The sequence below is a fragment of the Scyliorhinus torazame genome, chromosome 14 (assembly GCF_047496885.1).
Source record: "Scyliorhinus torazame isolate Kashiwa2021f chromosome 14, sScyTor2.1, whole genome shotgun sequence".
Lineage (NCBI taxonomy): Eukaryota > Metazoa > Chordata > Chondrichthyes > Carcharhiniformes > Scyliorhinidae > Scyliorhinus > Scyliorhinus torazame.
In genome coordinates, this window is record NC_092720.1 from 219,637,675 (window position 1) to 219,653,320 (window position 15,646).

The window sequence follows — 15,646 nt, forward strand, 5'->3', positions numbered from 1 at the left end:
TTTTTAGGACAATCGACAATGGTTTCATGGTCATCATCAAACTTTTAATTCCAGATTTTATTGAATACAAATTTCACCACCTGTCCTGGTGGGATTTGAACCTGGGTCACTGGTGCATTTCCCTGGCTCTTTTAATTACTAGTTCAGCGACAATACCACTGCCTCCCCGAAGAGAGGGTTTTACTCTCGGGGCGACACGGTGGCTCAGTGGTCAGCATTGCAGCCTCACAGTGCCAGGGACCCGGGTTTAATTCCGGCCTTGGGTAACTTCCTGTGCGGAGTTTGCACGTTCTCCCCGTGTCTGCGTGGGTTTCCTCCGGGTGCTCTGGTTTCCTCCCACAGCCCAAAGGTGTGCAGGTTAGGTGGATTGGCCATGCAAAAGTGCCCCTCAGTGTCCAAAAGGTTAGGTAAGGTTACAGGGATAGGGCAGAGGATTGGGCCCAGGTAAGGTGCTCTTTCAGAGGGTCGGTGTCGATTTGATGGGCCGAATGGGCTCCTTCTGCACTGCAGGGATTCTATGAATATTCTTATGAAGAAAACTGCACAACGTTTTTGGAATGTTCATTTCTATTTATCAACCTCCGTCCTCTTTCTCCAGGACCAAGGTATAAATGCAGAGAAACAGATCAACGCCCAATTTGAGAAACTTCACCAGTTTCTCCGTGAGGAAGAGAGGATTGTATTGGAAGGTCTGAAACTGGAGAAAGAGGAAAAGAGTCAGGAGATGAAGGAGAGGATTGAGAAGATAACGGAGGAAATCTCATCGCTTTCTGCTGCTGGTCAGGATATTGAACAAGAGCTGAGGGAACAAGACAACATCAAGTTTTTAATGGTAGCTCTTTATCTGTTTTTTTTCTTTGTCGCTTCCTTGACACCGTGTCCGAGATCATGCAGGTTGCGCTAAAAAAAAACCCTGAAACCTTGCCAGTTACGAGAACTGAAGGCTGACAGATCTGCTGAGAATTCCCGGAATTTCCTGAATTGTTTGGAATACGTCCCTGCTGACTCCGACACGTCAACTGCCATTTCAAGCTCCAACGAGCGTTGATTGGCAGAAGGAGGTTCCCCGTCTCATTCAGGCCTATTATGATCCCGGACCAGATCCCAACAGTTGCTAGGATACCGGACAGAAACCCCAATATTCTATTTAATCTGTATGACTGTGAGGAAAGGGTACCTCGCTGCAGGAGTGATTTCACCCACAAACAGGGATATGGCATATTAAAACAAACTTTATTACTAACAGTCTCAATACCTTTAACCTTTTCAATACAAATAGCTTTCAATTATCAGTTGAACAATGTTTCTGAATACAGTGACACAATAACTCTGAACCGCTATCTTTACTCCCACTCAAACAAACCCATCTCAAACCAAAATCCACTTTGAAATACAGTTAGAACACTCAGGAATATTTGCTGTAAAGGGATAAACCACTTTGAGAAAGTGATATCCCTCAGGAACCAGCTGCAGTTTCTTGCCTGTCTCAACTTATTGTTTAACCTGCCAACCCTTTTCACCGGCAGATCTTTAACTCACTGTCTTGAGGTCAGCTGCTTCTGGCCTGTCCCCAGTCAAAGCTTTAACTGAACTGTTTAGGAAAGACACCGCTCGTGTGTCCACAGACAGATTTTTAACTGAACTGTGTTGGGAGCAGCTGCTTGTCTTCTGTTCAAATCCCAACCTAAAACTGCACTGAAACCCCAGAAACTGCTTCAGTCCTGGCTCCTCCCATTATCTCCATCACCTTGCAATGCTGAACACAGTGGCCGCGATCTTCCGGCCACACTGTGCCAGAAAAACATTTCCCTGTGGTGCAGTGTGCGGTGAAAGCCGGGAGCCCCCACTCCCAGTATCTACCCGGCTCGCCATGCTTTGTGACATTCAAAGCAATCTCGCGAGACATTGCAAGGTGAATCCCGCCCGCGATGGCCTCTGGCGGCCGCGCCATGCAACATGGCCCCGTATGTGGGTGGATCCGGTCTGCCAAAAACTGCCACCCTGTAACCAACCTCACCACCCCCCCGGACCACCCCCCACCATTCCCCGCTGCCCCCGCTGAAGCCCCCTCTGACAGTGGAACAGCCCCCTCTCCCGACTGTGGTGGGGTCCCCCCGACTGAGACCGCAGCCGCCACGCGATATCCCTGAATGGTGCGAGCACGCGAGAGCGATGCCGTCGGGGACTCGGCCCATTGGGGACGGAGCATCAGGAGAGGGCCTCAGGTGACATCCTGAGGCCGTCCTGACAGCGTGCGGCGTACTCCCCGAGTGTGCCATTTTCGAGGCGGTGGAGCATCGCAAACATGGTGAACGTGGATTCTCCGGCCGATCGCCGAATGCGATTTTGGCGTCAGCGATCGGAGATTCCAGCCCCATTTAAAATGGCGTCCCAATCTCTCGCTGCAACAGGGGGTACTGGCGACGCAGGCCCTCTTTAGGCCCCTTATTCAACACGAGTCGCGTTGAATAGCCACGTGTTTCTCAGCGCTCGAGTGCCAGGAAACACGTGGTTAAATGTGCTCGCTCGGGGACTTTGTTTCCTTCGAATTATCTCTCCTCAGGGAACCCCCTTAATATAAGCATAAATACATGAGCCCAAACTTTTGCAATGCTTTAATTGCACCTCTGGCTGCCTTGCAAACAGGATTTTTAAAAACACGACTGCAGCGGTCATACGCACCGTAACCCAGACTTTTCATGCTGACTGCACCAAATATATACACGATAATATATCTGAAATCCCCACATTATAACTTGAGAGGGCGCAACTCCACATCATGTGTGACTGACCAGGAGTCTCTCCCGCTCTTACCACTGGCCATTGGCACGTTTGGAAGGATTTACAGGTGAACAATCAGCCTGTTTGGCCATGTTTTGAACGCACCTTTCTTGGCCGTCAGGTCCGAAGGTGGGACTCGAACCTGGAATTTCTGACTCAGAGCCAGGGACATGGCCGATTGCACCACAAGACCTCCCAGTAACCAATGGTTGATCCCTCACTCTGAGATTGTGATCCCTAGTTCTATTCTCCCCAGCCAGGGCAAACATTCTCCCAATATACACTCTGGGCAGGATTTTCCAGTCCCCCCTGTTGCCAGGATCATCCACTCCCACTGAAAGTCATTGGCTAGGCCACCAAATCTACCATGGCGGGTCTCACCTCGACAGGCCGCAACATCCCTACCTCTCTGAAGCCCCTTAACCATTGTGCATTTCAATGCGACCGCTGCTCATTAATCTGAACACCAAGGTGGGAATTTCACGCACTTCCTTCCCGCGGTGTGTTCCGGTCCCACCGAAGTCAACTCTCCACAGCGGGTTTTTTGGTGGCCACGCAAGAGGGGGCGGCATGTGTGGTGGGATAATTCCGGCCTAAGGAAAATATGCCTGGGATGAAATGTCCCAGTACAGCCATTGGTATTTTCCAGTCCAGCCAGTGGAATGTTCCAGTCCAGCCCATGGAATATTCCAGTCCAGTCAGTGGAATTTTCCAGTCCAGCCCGTGGAATGTTCCAGTCCAGCCCGTGGAATTTTCCAGTCCAGCCAGTGGAATGTTCCAGTCCAGCCAGTGGAATGTTCTAGTCCAGGCAGTGGAATGTTCTAGTCCAGCCAGTGGATTGTTCCAGTCCAGCCCGTGGAATTTTCCAGTCCAGCCAGTGGAATGTTCCAGTCCAGCCCGTGGAATTTTCCAGTCCAGCCCGTGGAATATTCCAGTCCAGCCAGTGGAATATTCCAGTCCAGCCAGTGGAATTTTCCAGTCCAGCCAGTGGAATGTTCCAGTCCAGCCAGTGGAATGTTCTAGTCCAGCCCGTGGAATTTCCCAGTCCAGCCAGTGGAATGTTCCAGTCCAGCCAGTGGAATGTTCCAGTCCAGCCAGTGGAATGTTCTAGTCCAGCCAGTGGAATTTTCCAGTCCAGCCAGTGGAATGTTCTAGTCCAGCCCGTGGAATTTCCCAGTCCAGCCAGTGGAATTTTCCAGTCCAGCCAGTGGAATGTTCCAGTCCAGCCAGTGGAATTTTCCAGTCCAGCCAGTGGAATGTTCTAGTCCAGCCAGTGGAATGTTCCAGTCCAGCCCGTGGAATGTTCCAGTCCAGCCCGTGGAATTTTCCAGTCCACCCAGTGGAATGTTCCAGTCCACCCAGTGAAATTTTCCAGTCCACCCAGTGGAATGTTCCAGTCCACCCAGTGGAATATTCCAGTCCACCCAGTGGAATATTCCAGTCCACCCAGTGGAATTTTCCAGTCCACCCAGTGGAATGTTCCAGTCCAGCCAGTGGAATGTTCCAGTCCAGTCAGTGGAATTTTCCAGTCCAGCCAGTGGAATGTTCTAGTCCAGCCAGTGGAATTTTCCAGTCCAGCCAGTGGAATGTTCTAGTCCAGCCAGTGGAATGTTCTAGTCCAGCCAGTGGAATGTTCTAGTCCAGCCAGTGAAATTTTCCTGGTCAGCCAGTGGCATGCATCACCACAGGATCCCATCCCTCTACCAATGGGAAGGGCAGGAAAATCCCAGCCCTCGTCTACTCAATTTTTCCTGTTATGGTACCTGAACCAGATCCCAATTCATATTGAGACCCCAACTATTTTTCAATTTGTAAACTGTGAGGAAAGGCATCTTCACTCCAGGAGCGATTCCACTGACGAGTGTTAAATGAAACTTTATTATTCACACAGAATTTATCGCATTGTAATCCAAGAGAAAAATGCCTTTTAATTAATAGTTAAACAGTTCTATAAAAACAACGTAAGGTCTTTTCTAAATTTGTAAAAAAATTAGTTTATTTTGATGATGTCATCCACACACCCAGTTACACACAGTTACACACACCCAGTTACACACACAGTTGCACTCAGTTACACACAGTTACACACACAGCTACACAAACAGATGCACTCACAGTTACACACACAGCTACACACACACAGTTGCACTCACAGTTGCACACAGTTACACACACAGCTACACACACACACAGTTACACACACCCAGTTACACACACAGTTGCACTCACAGTTACACACACAGCTACACAAACAGATGCACTCACAGTTACACACAGTTACACACACAGCTACACACACACAGTTACACACACACAGTTATACACACACAGTTGCACACACACACCCAGTTACACACACAGTTACACACACACAGTTATACACACACAGTTACACACACAGTTACACACACACAGTTATACACACACAGTTACACTCACAGTTGCACACAGTTACACACACACACACAGTTATACACACACAGTTACATACACAGTTACACACACAGTTACACACAGACAGACTTTGGATGAAAAACAGTTTCTGAGAATCAACTCCGGTTCTGAACCGGATCTGGAAAAGGGGCGGGGCCTTGGGGTGGTGACATCATCCCGGACATCACAATAACTTGACCCCGTGATCAGGGTCAGAGGCAGAGTCAGGGGTCAGAGCCAGAGGTCGGGGTTGGGGGTCAGAAACCGCCATTGACAACAGGTTGTCACTAAATGTGTTGTTTAATTTGCAAATTGTAAAATCCCAATCAGACTGTAAATAAAAACAACCCAAATAAAAATGTCAGAGGATTAAAATGAAAAGGAAATTAAATATCATGAACTTTCCCCTGCATTGTAGTGCCACTTTCAGCCAGAAGATGGTGATGTTGAGCTGTACAAAGTTCAGTGAAGTTTTACAGCGCAGTATCGCCACCTGCTGCTGGATACCTGGTACTGGCAGGAATACCCAAAACCCAAAATGCTTAAACACTCGCTGATCAGACAATTCAGGCAGGACCTTTCTTCACAACTGAAAGAGAATTGGATCAGAAACAATGGAGAGAAAATAAACACGATCCTGAACTTCCCACTTCTATGTTGCTGTCACACACCAAGACCCTATCGGGAAATTCCACACAGCCGGTCTGGACAATATTCCAAAAATCCCAGGTTGGGAGAGTGAATTTCCCAGTTTGGGATCCTGCTGTGTGTCAGGAGCTGAATTCAAAAATCTGGGCCTGGATTCCGAATACAGAGAGGATAAGAATGACCCCCTGGTTAGGGCAGCCCGGTGGCGCAGTGTTAGCACTGCAGTCTCATGGTACTGAGGTCCCAGGTTCAATCCCGGCTCTGTGTCACTGACTGTGTGGAGTTTGCACAATTTCCCGGTGGTTGCGTGGGTTTCGCCCCCACAACCCAAAGATGTGCAAGGTAGGTGGATTGAACATGCTAAATTGCCCCGTAATTGGAAAAAATGAATTGGGTACTCTAACTTTATATTTAAAAAAAGAATGACCTCCTGGTTTAATAACTGGGACATTGGTGGATAGTTAGAATGGGAGAATGAAAGTGAAATTAGACAGAGCAACACCACCTCCCCCTGGCTGACAATGGTATTACAGCAATAAAATTGGATTTTTGAAAATCAGTGCAGCAGCTCCTGGTGAGACTGGAACAACTTGGGCGTCATTGTCCGACCCCCCAGCGGGTCGGAGAATGGCCGTTGGCCACCGTGAATCCTGCCCCCGCCTAAGTCTCCGGTACCGGAGATTGGGCAGGGGCGGGAATCGGGCCGCGCCGGTTGGCGGGACCCCCCGCTCAATTCTCCGGCCCGGATGGGCCGAAGTCACGCCCAGAAATTGCCTGTCCCGCCGCCGTAAATTAAAGCTGGTATTTACCGGCGGGACCAGGCGGCGTGGGCGGGCTCCGGGGTCCTGGGGGGGGCACGGGGCGATCTGACCCCGGGGGGTGCCCCCACGGTAGCCTGGCCCGCGATCGGGGCCCACCGATCCGCGGGCGGGCCTGTGCCGTGGGGGCAATCTTTCCCTTCCACCACCGCCACGGCCTCCACCATGGCGGAGGCGGAAGTGACTCTCCCCACTGTGCATGCGCGGGAAACTGTCAGCGCCCGCTGACGCTCCGCGCATGCGCCGCATTTCCGCGCCAGCTGGCGGGGCAACAAACGCCATTTCCGCCAGCTGGCGGGGCGGAAATCCCTCCGGCGCCGGCCTAGCCCCGACATTGAGGGGCTAGGCCGCCAAAGATGCGGAGCATTCCGCACCTTTGGGGCGGCGCGATGCCCGTCTGGCGCCGATTTGGGCGCCAGTCGGCGGACATCGCGCCGTTCAGGGAGAATTTCGCCCCATGTTTCCCTGTTCAATTGACCAGCAGATCAAATTAATAACAAAAATAGAAAGTTCTGGTAAAATGTACAGCAGTTTCATTTTACTGTTTGTCTGCACGTTCTCCCTGTGTCTGCGTGGGTTTCCTCCGGGTGCTCCGGTTTCCTCCCACAGTCCAAAGACGTGCAGATTCGATGGATTGGCCATGATAAATTGTCCTTAGTGACCAGAAAGATGAGGAAGGGTTATTGGGTTACAGGGATAGGGTGGATGTGTCACACCCAGGACCCACATCACACTGCAGCTAAGCTCCCAGCAGACACACACTGCCCAGCCTCACCCCCATCTGTAGGACCTGCCCACACACAAGCCTCTAAGCATGGAGGCGATTGGAGGCACACGGTGACCCTCTCCACCCCACAACCAGGTGCCACCCTGCTGGTGGGATAGCACACGGCCCACCCAGTGAGGAGACCCACAGTAAACCCCACTGGAGGAAACAGGACACGGGCCAGAGAGCCTGTTGCTGACACGGGTTTCATCACCCACCGGTACCCCTGTCGACAGGGATGATCGGTGAGGATAGAGCCTCCCACATCACAGGCCCTGTCCCTCCTCCCTACACTCCACCTTCCCTGTCCCTCCTCCATTCCCTGTCCCTCCTCCATTCCCTGTCGCTCCTCCCTTCCCTGTGGCTCCTCCCTTCCCTGTCCCTCCTCCCCTCACTCCACCCCACTACCCCAGCTTCTCCTCCCTCCCTCCGAGGGTCCTACCAGCATCACCACAGGGTGTTGGCGCTGGGTTGGCAGTATCAGCGGGTCTTGTCCGCGGGACGGAGGATGATGATGACTCGCTGGGAGATGAGCTCTGGATCTCCTCATCGTTTGATACAGTCTGACTCCTGCCTTTAGGATCACATTCCACTGTCCACCCGGGTCATCCCTGCATGTGTGCCGGCCAATCCATCTCACAGGCCCATATAGCTTGTGGGGAGGGGGTTTGGGGAGATAGTGAGTGGTAACGGCTCACTCACTGGGTAAGCTGACAGACACGGCAGCCTCACACATCTGGCCCTGTTTCCTGCCACCTCTCACTGAGGGGGACCCCAGGTGGGACGTTCAAGTGTCCTGGGGCCCTGCCCCCGCCATACATTCCAGAAGCTCGATCCCTGTCCGGACTACAGCTGCTTCCTGGGATCGGGCAGCCCTCCCACCGCCCGCTCCCTCGGGAGTCCCTGCCTCCACCTGATGTGCTGCAGCCTGTGTGAAGTGAGCACCAGAAGGTGACCCAGGAGCCTCTTCACTAAAATGCCCCCTGAGGTGATAGTCTCTGCGATGGTGGAGGGTGCAGGTGACAGCAGTGACGAGAAGTCGGTGTCTTCCCCGGACTGGTGCTCCGGGGTGTTCTGGGGATGTGGCTGGGGGCCAGCGAGCGGAGCTCCTCACTGCACAAAACGGGGCGATGTGCGGCCTCAGCCCCGCGTTCCCCACAGGCACCTTACCCAACGTGGGGGGCGTTTTATCGCCATGTGTTTCTCGGCACTGCGAGCGCCGGGAAACACGCGGTTAAATACCCTCGCTCTGGGACTTTGTTCCCTTTTAGTTGAATCGCGCCCTTACTCTCCCAAATGGAGAATCCCGGCCATAATATTTGATATGAGGCCACATGTGGAGGTGGTTATTCAATGTGATCCTCCACAGACAAACCTCTACCTTAATCCTCTCCCTGGATGTATAAAAGATATTCATCCGGAGTGAGTGCCATGTTTCCTCAAGGCAATTGAGAAAATGGGCTTTGCTGACACTTTGAGGAAATGGATTGCAATCCAGGGCTTGTTCCCCAGGCCCACAGTGAACAGCAGCTGACTCCATCGCCCTCAGCTCTCCTCCTCCCTCAACAGGCAGACAAAGCCTCATTCCCAGGCTTCCTGCCCCAACCTTGGTCATGGACACGAGTCTGGTCCACAAGGTGGAGATGTATCAGGAGGATGAGGATTTTCGGGGAGGAAAGGTTCAGCTGGGAATGGCGGAGTTTCCACTTGCTGAAGTTTGTAAAGTATCGATGGGTTCTGGAGACAGAGCTTCATCTGAGAGTTCCTGTATTGGTGATGTTTGGGGAGCCGACAGTTTCAGCTGACCGAGCTGAGAATGATGTTTAGAAAGTGGATTAGGTGCATGAATCAGACTTTAATTCCAATCAGGACCATTTTTATCCTCATTTCTTGACAACAAAGCATTTAAACATAAACTCTCTTTGATATTTATATAGAAAATGATTCAAATATAAGGAGCGGGATTCTCCGTCCGGCCGCCCCGGATTTCAGCTTCACCCCGCCGGCGGGATTCTCTGTCCCGCCGGACCGGATTTCAGGTTCACCCCGCCGGCGGGATTCTCCGTCCGGCCGCACCGGATTTCAGGCTCACCCCGCCGGCGGGATTCTCCGTCCGGCCGCACCGGATTTCAGGATCACCCCGCCGGCGGGATTCTCCGTCCGGCCGCACCGGATTTCAGGTTCACCCCGCCGGCGGGATTCTCCGTCCGGCCGCACCGGATTTCAGGATCACCCCGGCGGCGGGATTCTCCGTCCGGCCGCACCGGATTTCAGGTTCACCCCGGCGGCGGGATTCTCCGTCCGGCCGCACCGGATTTCAGGATCACCCCGCCGGCGGGATTCTCCGTCCCGCCAGCTGGTCAATGGGGTTCCCCATTGTGGGGCAGCCCCACACCATCGGGAAACCTCCGGGCTGCCGGCAAAATGGAGAATCCTGACGGCGGAGAATCCAGCCCAAGATATAAATCAGGACAGAGGAACTTATCTGAGTTTTACCAGGGTTAATGACATCCAGCATTTCTCTCCACACTGGGAACGGGAAAGGGCTGTTGAATTTTCCGATGGACAGGACACATCTGCTCCTGACAGCTTTTTACCCCGATTGTGAATCCTGTAAATAGTTGATTATAAATTGACCAGAAACACTTTGCTGAGTAATTTTCCCAACTTGCCCTGAGTTCCAGTAAAGTTCATGTCCTACCGGTCTTCCGGTGACAGCCACGGAGTGAGTGGTCGCACATTTGGGAGCTCCCGCTCGTGGCGGTCTTTTTGGGGCTTTGCCCCCGGTTTTCAAGTGGAAGTGAGGCGGAAAAAGGTTCAGGAGTGTGAGTCGAGGAGATTGACCCTCTAGTTTATGGAGCTGAGGACCAGAAGTGCCCGAAAAAGAAGGAACAAGTTGGTCGAAGTGGGTGTGGAGCTGGAAATGCACGTGGAGATGGCGAAGGGGCAGGAAGCGGCCTTGCCGGCTCAGTGGTCGGCGGAGCAGCTGGTGAGCTTCTTGAATGAGGAGTTCACCCAGCAACGAAAGGAGAGTCTGGAGGACCTGGTCCAGGCGGTGGACTCGATCAAGGCGGTGGTTGACCGCGTGGAGACGAGACTGGCAGCTCAGGGTCGGGCAATCCAGACGTTGGAGGAGTTGGCGGGGGAGCTCGACGAGCAGGTCACCTCGATGGCAGTGGAGATGGGGCTGATGCGGGACCACCAGAAGCAGTTGGAGGAGAAGGTGGAGGAGGTGGAGAACCGGTCACGCAGGCAGAATATTGGGATCATGGGTCTGCCGGAGACGTGCGAAGGGGCCGATGCTGGCACGTCCACAGGGAAGATGCTCGAGAAGCTGCTTGGTGAAGGTGCGTTTGACCGGCCGTTGGAGGTGGACCGAGCTCACAGGGCGTTGATGAGGAGGCTCCGGAGGGAACGAGCCGCCGAGGGCGATGGTGGTGCGGCTGCACCGGTTCCTTGGTAAGGAGCGAATCATGAGGTGGACCAGGCAGGCGAGGCGCTGCGCCTGGGAGGGCAGTGAGATTCGCGTGTACCAGGACCTGAATGCAGAGCTGGCCAAGAAGAGGGCAAGTTTCAATAAGGTCAAGGCTTCCCTCTACAAGAAGGGGGTGAAGTTTGGACTATTGTACCCGGCACGCCTATGGGTGACGTATGGGGCCGGGAACTATATTTTGGATCTTTGGAAGAGGCAGCGGTGTTTATGACAGACAATGGACTGGCAGGAGAAGGTAGACCTTGAACTCTGGTGGAAGGACTTTTGTTCGGGAGCATTCCTGTTTTCCCTTGGTTTCTGGCTTCAGTTCTGTTTTTTTCTTTTTTGTTCTTTGTCAAGGGATGAGGGCGGCTGGTTTCTTTGTTCTGTTCCTAATGATTGTTTGGACTAATGTTTGAGCAGGGGGGAGGGGAGCGGGGGGAGGGGAGCGGGGCGGGGTGGGGGAGGGGAGCGGGGTGGGGGGGAGGGGAGCAAGGGGAGGGGAGTGGGGGGAGGGGAGCGGGGGGAGGGGAGCGGGGGGAGGGGAGCGGGGCGGAGGAGGAGGTGTGTGGGCGGGTGAGGAAGGCAATCCGGGGGTATATAAACATCAACGATACGGGTGAGGTGTCGGCGGGTATGGTCTGGGAGGCGCTGGAGGAAGTTATCGGGGGGGAATTAATTTCTATTCAGGCACACCAGGAGAAGGCGGAGCAGGGGGGAGAGATAGAGGCTGGTGGGAGAAATCCTACAGGTGGACAGAAGGTTCGCAGAGAGCCCGAAGGAAGGGCTTTTGAAGGAACGCCAGAGGCTACAATTGCAATTTGGTCTCCTATCCACGGGCAAGGCGGTGGGACAGCTGAGGAGGGTGAGAGGGGCGGTGTGTGAGTACGGGGAATTAGTGAGCAGGATGCTCGTGCATCAGTTGTGGAAGCAGGAGGCGGCGAGAGAGATGGGATAAGTGAGAGATACGGGGGGGGGGAGGAAGGTGGTCTTGGATCAGGCGGGGGTGAATGGAGTGTTTTGAGATTTCTACAGCAAGGTGTATAAATCAGAACCCTCAGCCGGAGAAGAGGGGATGAGGCAATTTTTGGGAGGACGAGGAGCTGGTCAAGGGCCTGGGGGCCTCAATCGGGCTTGGGAGGTAATGGAGGGGCGAGAGGCAATGCAATCGGGTAAGGCCCCGTGACCGGAAGGATACCCGGTGGAATTTTATAAGAGGTTTTGCGGGGTGCTGGGGTCACTGTTGGGAAGGGCATTTAATGAAGCAAAGGAGTTAGGAGTGCTCCCCCCGACGTTGTCGCAGGCGTCGGTCTCTCTCATTTTGAAGCAGGACAAGGACCCGGAAAACTGTGGATCATACAGACCAATCTCCTTATTGAATGTGGATGCCATACTGCTGGCAAAGATCCGAGGTTGAGCTGATGGTGGCTATGGACGCTGAGAAGGCCTTTGATCGGGTGGCGTGGGGGGACTTATGGGAGGTCCTGGGATGGTTTGGGATTGGGCAGGGATTTGTGGACTGGGCCCAGTTGCTATATCAGGCACCGGTGGCGAGTGTGCGGACGAATTGGGTGAGGTCGGAGTATTTTAGGCTGTACCGGGGGACGAGGCAGGGGTGTCCACTCTCCCCACTACTGTTTGCCCCGGCCATAGAGCCCTTGGCAATGGTGCTGCGAGCTTCGAGGGTCTGGCAAGGGATCGTGCGAGGCGGGGTGGAGCATAGGGTCTCGCTCTGTGCGGATCATTTGCTCTTATGTAGGTGAGTAGAGCAGTTGAAGGGGGACCTCCGGAGGTGGGACGTGCTCCCCCTGTCTCTGGCGGGGAGGGTACAGACTGTGAAAATGACAGACCTCCCGAGGTTGCTGTTTGTTTTTCAGTGTCTCCCAATTTTTAGCCAAGGTGTTTTTTCGGAAGATGAATGTGGTAATTTTGGGTTTTATTTGGGCCGGTAAAACCCCGCAGGTGAGGAAGGTGCTGCTGGAATCAGGCGTGGGGAGGGGGGCTGGCTCTTCTGAACTATTAACTTTTACCGGGCGGTGAATATATCAATGGTCAGGAAGTAGGTAGTGGGGGAGGGGTCGGTGTGGGAGCGAGTGGAGGCGGCATTCTGTAAGGGCACGAGTTTGGGGGCATTGTTAACAGCACCTCTGCCATTCTCGCCGGCTCGGTACCCCACAAGCCCGGTAGTAGTGGCAGCCCTGAGGGTGTGGGGACAGTGGCGGCAGCACAGGGGTTTGGAGGGGGCGTCGGTGTGGGCACCAATATGCGATAGCCATCGGTTCGCTCCAGAGGGGCTCGACGGGGGGTTTCAGAGGTGGCAGCGGATGGGGATCGAGAGATTTGGGATCTGTTTATTGATGAGGGTTTTCTGAGTTTGGAGGAGCTGGAGGAGGAGTTTGAGTTGTCGGTGGGAACAGGTTCCGGGACCTGCGAGTGAGGGATTTTGTACGGAAGCAGGTCTCGAGCTTTCCACGCCTCCCGCAAAGGGGGCTGCAGGATAAGGCGATGTCGAGAACTGGAGTTGGGGAGGGGAAGGTCTCGGAGATCTATAAGGAGCTGATGGAGTGGGAAGGAGCCCCAATAGGGGAGGTGAAGAGAAAGTGGGAAGACGAGTTGGTGGGGGGGGGGGGGGGGGGGGGGGGGGTAGGAGGCCGGGTTATGGGAGGAGGCCCTGCGGAGAGTTAACGCGTCCTCGTCGTGTGCCAGGCTCAGCACGTTGCTTCCCTGGTGGCCCGGAGACGGATTTTACTGGGATGGAGGGACTTGGAGCCCCGAAGTCGGGGGTTTGGGTTAGCGACATGGCGGGGTTTCTCAGGCTTGAGAAAATTAAATTCGCCTTGAGGGGTTTGTTGTGGGGGTTCGCTCGAGGTGGCAGCCGTTCATCGATTTCTTCCAGAAAAATTAGACTGTCAGCCGGTGGGGGCGGGGGTGGGGGTGGGGGGGTGGGTGGGGGGGGTGGGGGGTGGGGGTGTGGGTGGGGAATGGGGAGGCATGGAAGTGACGGATAAGGGTAGGAAAACCGATGGCATGAGGGCCGGGAAGGGCTGGTGGTGTGTTTTTCTAAGCCATGTTGGTTGGGGGTTGTGTTTGGGGGGAATGATGGTTATTTTGTTGTGGGTCCTGTTGAATGTTATTGTTGAAAAATGTTAAAATTCTAAATGCCTCAATAAAATATTTTCTGAAAAAAAAAGTTCCTGTCTTACCTCCTCTTCCGAGATGCTTCCTCCTGAAATAAAGAAAACACAAATCTGAGTTGAGAGACGGACTGCCTCGATCAGGCCTGTCCAACCTTTCCAGCTGGATGAGCCACATTTCCATTACTCACTCAAGGGTTGATGATCAAATTTGGGTGAGAAAAGTTTTCACTCAACATTAGACGTGAATGTGAAAAATATCAATGTCACCGCAATAAATTTCAAAAAAGAGGTCCATTAAAAATGTCCATTAAAAAGTTCCAAGAAATAGAGTTCACCACGAAAACTTCAGTTTATCTTTTCACCTCAGGAGCAGAGCTGGAGAGAGACAGACTGGGCCCAAAATCCTGGTTGTCAAACAAGTGGTGGGGACCAGGCCTGAGCCAAGGGCTTGTTTTTCACTAACACTGACCTTGCCTCTGGGGGCACACATTCCGTGGTGGGCTTGGCGGAATTCATACAAAAGTGGGGGTAAAGGGCTGGAAGTGGATTTTCTTTCAGCCTGGGGATTTCCTCTTCTCCCCACCTGCTTTGTGGATGGGTGGTTGGGGAGGGAGGCTGAGGAAGGCAGAGTGTGTGTCCGGGTTCACACCCAGTCTCAGAGTTTCTGCTCTCGCACACACAATCACCACACACACAGACTCTCTCACCATCACACACACTTACATCCATAGACACTCACACACACTCAATCACCCAGTTACCTACACACAGACTCACACACACACACACACACACAATTTCTACCTCACCTATACACAAAAACACTCTCTCAGACGCAGAGTGGGATTCTCCCCGACCCGGCAGGGGGTCGGAGGATCCCGCCCACAGACTCTATCTCATACATACTGTTATGGGCCAGGGTTTAAAAATCCAAAGTGTAGTCTGGAGTTCACCTGACCTCTAACTTTTATGTTGAATTTGGCTCGGATGAGCACAAGAGCTTTCACTTAAGGTGTGATTTAACCATCTTCCCAGATACTTTAATCGAAACCAGCTTTATTCTAAGAACTTAGTTAACATTTATATAAACACACAGCAAGAATTTTTATCAATTACAAACATAAAGACACCCCACAGCTGCAGTAATCTATGTAAACACTGAATGGATTCCCCCTTAACTGTTCCAATTTAAAAACTAAATCCCATAAATCAAAACCCACTGAGATTGAGGCGGTGTCCAGGCATGGACCGCCATTGCTGTGGCCTGCAAAGCAGCCATCTTGCTGCGCACCCCACTGACCAACCTTGGCCATTGGTTCTGCAGAGTGAAACTGGCCTTATGGGTGCCCCCACCCCCTCACCTCTGCACCCCACCCTCCGCCATGCCGCCACACCTGCTGGCGGAGCACCATGCGCCCCACCCAGGGAAATGCCCACTGTAACCCCTACGGAGGCGCCGGGAGGGGGACGCAAAGTGTACTGCTGGCAAGGGCTGTGCCAGCTGACGGTACCCCTGTCATCAGGGACGGGCGCCAGGGCCAGAAGCTTCACAGTGCTGGGCGCCGACGGGCCGGTGGGTGGGGGACAATGG

At 53.4% G+C, this 15,646-nt stretch overlaps 1 protein-coding gene across 1 annotated transcript in view; it reads left to right on the forward strand.

Moving 5' to 3' along the window:
* LOC140389174 (uncharacterized) overlaps window positions 1-15,646 on the forward strand; it is a 169,390-nt gene that overhangs the window by 35,081 nt on the left and 118,663 nt on the right. Inside the window, exon 8 of the mRNA XM_072473335.1 lies at window positions 599-832. Coding sequence (XP_072329436.1) covers window positions 599-832 — 234 coding nt within the window. The remainder of the gene's footprint in view (window positions 1-598; window positions 833-15,646) is intronic.